General features: G+C 48.2%; 1 protein-coding gene across 2 annotated transcripts; it reads left to right on the top strand.

Annotated features, from left to right (window-relative positions):
• Nucleotides 1-3,524: 3,524 nt before the first annotated feature.
• On the top strand, nucleotides 3,525-4,837 carry LOC144011100 (uncharacterized). 2 transcript variants are annotated; one of them, XM_077511559.1, is made up of 4 exons: nucleotides 3,525-3,592; nucleotides 3,683-3,940; nucleotides 4,027-4,210; nucleotides 4,324-4,837. In XM_077511559.1, the coding sequence occupies exons 1-4, from the start codon at nucleotides 3,530-3,532 to the stop codon at nucleotides 4,668-4,670; spliced, it is 852 nt and encodes a 283-aa protein (XP_077367685.1). In that variant the 5' UTR covers nucleotides 3,525-3,529; the 3' UTR covers nucleotides 4,671-4,837. The 2 variants fall into 2 exon arrangements, with proteins under 2 accessions (XP_077367685.1, XP_077367684.1); XM_077511558.1 differs by having other exon boundaries at nucleotides 4,321-4,837.
• Nucleotides 4,838-5,441: the final 604 nt, after the last annotated feature.

Raw genomic sequence — 5,441 nt, 5'->3', positions numbered from 1 at the left:
TGAAGGTAAGACTCAACCTGTGTTGCTCTCCTGGTTCCGTGCATTGTATTTTTAAAAAAATGATTATTATTGACAAATTAGTGTTCATTTTCACCTGCTTCATCAATTAATGACTTGGGCACTTTTTGCTAAAAGCCTGTCTTTTTTTATGTCGCTATCCTGGAAGCCGATGTACTCTTCCAGGAAATATACATGTTATTACATGTAATATTCCAGGAAAAAGACATTTTTACATGTAGTTTTCCAGGAAGGAGACGTGTTAGTACATGAGGTGTGCCTTCAATCTGGAAGCACCCAATTAAACGACGGGCCCCTCTACCTGTGTTCTCATTTCCAAATTTGCCACCATGAAGTTAAAACTAACCCTGTGTCACTCTGCTGGGTCCACGCATTCTAGTTCTTTCTTTAGTTTTTTGTTTTAATTATTAATATTGACAAATTAGTGCTCATTTCCGCCTTCTTTATCAATTAAGGACTTGGGCATTTTCAAGCTAAAAGCCTATCTTTTTTTATGTCACTATTCTGGAAGCCAGTGTACTCTTCCAGGATATATACATGTAGTGTTCCAGGATAGAGACAGAGACATGTCAGTACATGTCCTCTTCCAGAATACAGACTCAATTTGGCACTCCCCAAAAGGGGTGTGTCTTCATTTTTGAACCATCCTATAAGAAGAGGCGGGGGCCCCTTTAACCGTTTTTCTCATTTCCAACTGTGCCACCATGAAGGTAAGACTCAACCTGTGTTGCTCTCCTGGTTCCGTGCATTGTATTTTTTAAAAAATGATTATTATTGACAAATTAGTGCTCATTTTCACCTGCTTCATCAATTAATGACTTGGGCACTTTTTGCTAAAAGCCTATCTTTTTTTATGTCGCTATCCTGGAAGCCGATGTACTCTTCCAGGAAATACACATGTTATTACATGTAATATTCCAGGAAAAAGACATTTTTACATGTAGTTTTCCAGGAAAAATACATTTTTACATGTAGTTTTTCAGGAAGGAGACATGTTACCACACGTACTCTTCCAGGAAATATACATGTTCTTACATGTAATGTTCCAGGAAAGAGGCGATTTAGTACAGGTAGTCTTCCAGGAAAAATACATTTTTACATGTACTCTTCCAGGAAATAGACATTATCAAGCATTGCACTGTCTGTCTTTGCCTGTGATATACTTAACGTATGGAGGTCCAATTCCTGAAAAGTGACCTTACCCATCCAGATTGGCAACAACCTCAATATCCACTACGACGCCACTCAAAGTTTTTCATCTCTTACGGGTAATATGTGGAGCAGCTCTCACCTCAGAGAAGGAATTCAGAAATATGGTAAATCGCTCCCTTCAGACCAGCATGGAGGTCCCATTCCTGGAACTTGACCTCATGAACTTTACTCATGACCATTTGTGAATATTGATCTAGATTAATTTTTATTTTATTTTTTTTAACATTCAAATGGCTTTTTCACCCTAGAGACAATGTCCTCTCTGCAACAAGTCCTATGCCTCCCTGTCCCGCCACGTCAAGGGAGTGCACGGGTACAAGGATGACACAATGAGGCGTCTGTACCTTGCGAAGAAAAACCTCCGCTACAGCGGGAAACTCAGGTGCCCCGTGGAGCATTGCGATTCTAAAGAATTCACGCGACTCGATAAGCACCTCCTTTTGCTCCATGGAGTTGAACCAGTATGTCCACTTTACGCAGCAACTTTGTAAAACACACACTGTAATTTTACTTCATATTCCGTTCAATCTTTGCTTATTATTCTACAGGGAAAGACATTGGCCAAAATTATGGCAAAAGCCAAAAAAGCTGCGATTAAGCGGCAATTGAGGCACATGATAGAAACCGAACAAGGAGAAGCAGAAGCGGTTCAAATTCCCCCAGAACTTCTCGGCACACCACCCCACCGCGAGGAGCTTACCGGGTGCCAGGTGCCACTGACACCAGGGAGGAACCTCTTCATTCCATCCCCCGGGCGAGTGGCGATGGCTCCCACAGAAGCAGCAGGGGATCAAAGTTTAACGTTGACCCATGTGGCCGATGGGTTGGCTTTGGTCAAGGTACAATTGCAAATGCTGCTACAGGAAGTTGAAGGCCTGCAGAACTTGACGCAGACTCTCCTGCATCAAAGAGCTGCTGAAACACCACCTCCAACTCCTGCTACCGATGCACCTGCCGCTCTTGCCGCAGCGCCTGCCCCTGCTGCCACTCCCGTGGCTGCAGCTGATGCCACTCCCGCCGCTGCACCTGCCGCTCCACCTGCTGCCACTCCGGCCGCTGAACCTGCTGCCGCTCCCGCCGCTGCACCCGCCTCTCCCGCCGCTGGACCTGCTGCCGCTCCCGCCGCTGCGCCTGCCTCTCCCGCCGCTGCACCTGCTGCCACTCCCGCCGCTGCCCCTGCTGCCACTCCCGCCGCTGCCCCTGCTGCCACTCCCGCCGCTGCCCCTGCTGCCACTCCCGCCGCTGCACCTGCTGCCACTCCCGCCGCTGCCCCTGCTGCCACTCCCGCCGCTGCACCTGCTGCCACTCCCGCCGCTGCACCTGCTGCCACGCCCGCCGCTGCACCCGCTGCCACTCCCGCCTCGCCATCTGCAACAATTGACGATGCTCCTCCAACCCCGTCCACATCGACAGCCCTCTCCATGTGGAAGATCCAGCCGTGCACCACCCCACTGTGCCGCACACCAAACCTAGGTGAGTATTAGTGGTGTTTACTTACACAAAGATACCGCTCTCCTGTGAAGATGCTACCTGTAATTTTTACTTTTAGAAAACCTTCTCAGAGCATTTACAGAACACCTGACCGGACCCAGCCAGACCTCCCAAGCACGGCGAAATATAAACCAACGGCGATCGTATGCCAAAAGGTTTATTTTGCACATGTCTGGGGTGGAGGCCGGCTCCGACATCAATAAGGGCCTCCAGTTCCTGCACGACACGAACAGGCTTCATGAGTATGTAGCTCTGCTTTGTTCTCTACAAATCCAAGTCATTGCATTCATTTCTGTATTAACACTGCTTATCCTTTCCATCGTTTGCTCTTCAGTTTTCTCAAGAAACTTCAAGAAACCCTCAAACCCACGAGCCAAAAGCACGTTATTGTTGACGTCGAGGCCTTCCTCAACTTTGTTGCAGTGTCGAATTTACCGAAGGTCAGGGCAACAAAACAACATATAAATTATGCTCTGTCGAGGTTGGCCAGCTGGAAGAAGGGGCTGGGGGCAGCCATCGTCAAACAGAGGCTCGAGTACAAGAGAGCTAAGAAAGGTTAGTTTCTGTAAAAACAGGTTACTCTTTCACTTAAAGCCTGATGTCGCTGAGTAATTGGCCCAATTTTTCTACAGACAAACTGGTGAGCTCGAGGAACATGCTCATGTTCGTTAAAAGGGCTCCGAGCGAGGCGAAGGCGGCCATAAATGAGCTGGCCAAAGGGTTGCACAACACCGCCGCTCTTCAATACTGCACAGGGCTGCTGGTGGGAGTGATGGCAATCATGTCGGGGCACCGCAAGTGCGTCTTCATGTCCATCAAGCCAGAGAACATCCTGGAAGCAGAACTGTACAAGGGCACCTTCATCATCAGGGTAAGTGTTAACGACGGAGATTTTCAAGTTGTCATAGAAATCGATTGGCACCGCATAACATTTTCTTCTACATTGGACTTTCACACGCAGGTACCGGATCACAAGACGGCCCAATCCTTTGGGCCGGCTATGGTGACGGTCAACCAGGTCACCATGCACTGTCTGCTGAAGCTGGAGAAATTGAGGCCGCATCTTCGCGGCTTCCACAAAAATCCACAAACCTTCTTTTTTAACACACAAGGCAGCGAGTGTGTTAAAATGGGGGAGTATTTCACGAAGGCGTGGCGTCAAATGGGGCTGCCCGGTAAACCCAACCTCCGGGATATACGGACGGCCATTGCAACATGGGTGTGTGACTTTGATTCATATTGCTACTTCCGTACTCAGAACGGGATTCTTGTCATTGTTGAATATTTTCACCTACTCTCCTACAGGCTGGTCGCAGTCTCGCCGAGCCCGAGACGAAGCGAATCAACAAAAGCATGTGCCACGACCCCAAAACCGCCCAAAAGTTTTACATGCTGGGGTCGGAGGCATCTGCGCAAGAAAGCCACCAAATCCGCATGTCCATCCTGCGCTCTCTGGTCAAATCCTCCAGCAAAACAAAGAGAGGACAATGTAAGTCTTTCACAATCAATCATGATAGACCTTTATTTGCATTAGTCCTTTCATTGCATGTTAATACTTGCTAGCAAAAAAAATGACTCTTTTTCTTTCAAAATCATTAGCAGCAGAAGGCCAGGAGGGCGCAGGCCAGGACAAGGACGAGGACGACGAGGACGACGAGGACGACGACGAGGACGATGAGGATGACGAGGACGATGGCAGCGAGGATGACAAGAATGATGACGACGACGAGGATGACGACGACGATGACACCGATGATGACACTGGCGCCTCCGAGGGGGACAAAACCAGTACGGATGAGGAGGGGACAAACGATGATACCAGCACCTCCTATGAGGATGGCGATAGCCAAAATGGGAGCACAACAGACTTGGAAGGCGGAGAAATGGAAACCCAAACAGAGAATAAAGAAAGAGCGACTGCTGAAATTGCCATGGACATTGACACTTAACACAGAGAAATTGCTGTAAATATGTTAATACAACTTCTTGAATATATGTTTAGATTTCTTGTTTGGTTTGTTTATCTGTTTTAAATTAAAAACAAGAAAATCCTGTCTAAATTACTGTAAATATGTTGTTATAACTTAGATTGTTACTGTATATATGTTTATATTTCTTGTTTGGCTTGTTTATCTGTTTAAAATTAAAAACAGAAAATCCTGTGTAAATTACTGTACATATGTTGTTATAACTGAGATTGTTGTTGTATAAAGGTTTATATTTCTTGTTTGGCTTGTTTATCTGTTGCCTTGAGAGCAAAGTTGACCAATCGCTAGTTTATTTCTTTAAAAATTGCGCTTGGGATCCGCTCCGCACAGTTCCTGGAACTGGACCTTGGTTGGGGGTCCAATTCCAGGAACTGGGCGGAGGCCGGCCACGGAACCAGCGACCCCGCGAGCCGCAATCCCGGGGGGGGCTAGCTCCGCTTGGGACCCGCTCCGCCCAATTCCTGGAACTGACCCTTGGTTCAGGGTCAGATTCCAGGAATTGGGCGTAGACGGGTGAATGACCCAGCGGATCGGCGAGCCTCAATCCCGGTGTTCTCGGCCCCGCTTCGCGGAGCCTCGCGGGGGCTAGCTCCGCTTGGGACCCGCTCCGCCCAATTCCAGGAACTGCGCCAGGTCGAGCCCATCGGTAGCATTCCTGGAAGTTGACCTCGCTCCAGGTTGAATTCCTGGAATTCGACCGAAGGGGAGCTGGACCCACCAAACCCGGGACCA

This window comes from Festucalex cinctus, unplaced genomic scaffold (genome assembly GCF_051991245.1).
Source record: "Festucalex cinctus isolate MCC-2025b unplaced genomic scaffold, RoL_Fcin_1.0 HiC_scaffold_26, whole genome shotgun sequence".
Taxonomy (NCBI): domain Eukaryota; kingdom Metazoa; phylum Chordata; class Actinopteri; order Syngnathiformes; family Syngnathidae; genus Festucalex; species Festucalex cinctus.
The sequence above is the reverse complement of the archived record's forward strand: the minus strand, read 5'-3'. Positions and strand labels throughout refer to the sequence as shown.

Bases quoted from the DNA above. Each gene is read 5' to 3' on its own strand.
- LOC144011100 (XM_077511558.1), top strand. From the start codon at position 3,530: ATGTCCATCAAGCCAGAGAACATCCTGGAAGCAGAACTGTACAAGGGC. The intron at 3,593-3,682 runs GTAAGTGTTAAC...TTTCACACGCAG, and splicing joins AGGGCACCTTCATCATCAGG to GTACCGGATCACAAGACGGC. The intron at 3,941-4,026 runs GTGTGTGACTTT...ACTCTCCTACAG, and splicing joins GGACGGCCATTGCAACATGG to GCTGGTCGCAGTCTCGCCGA.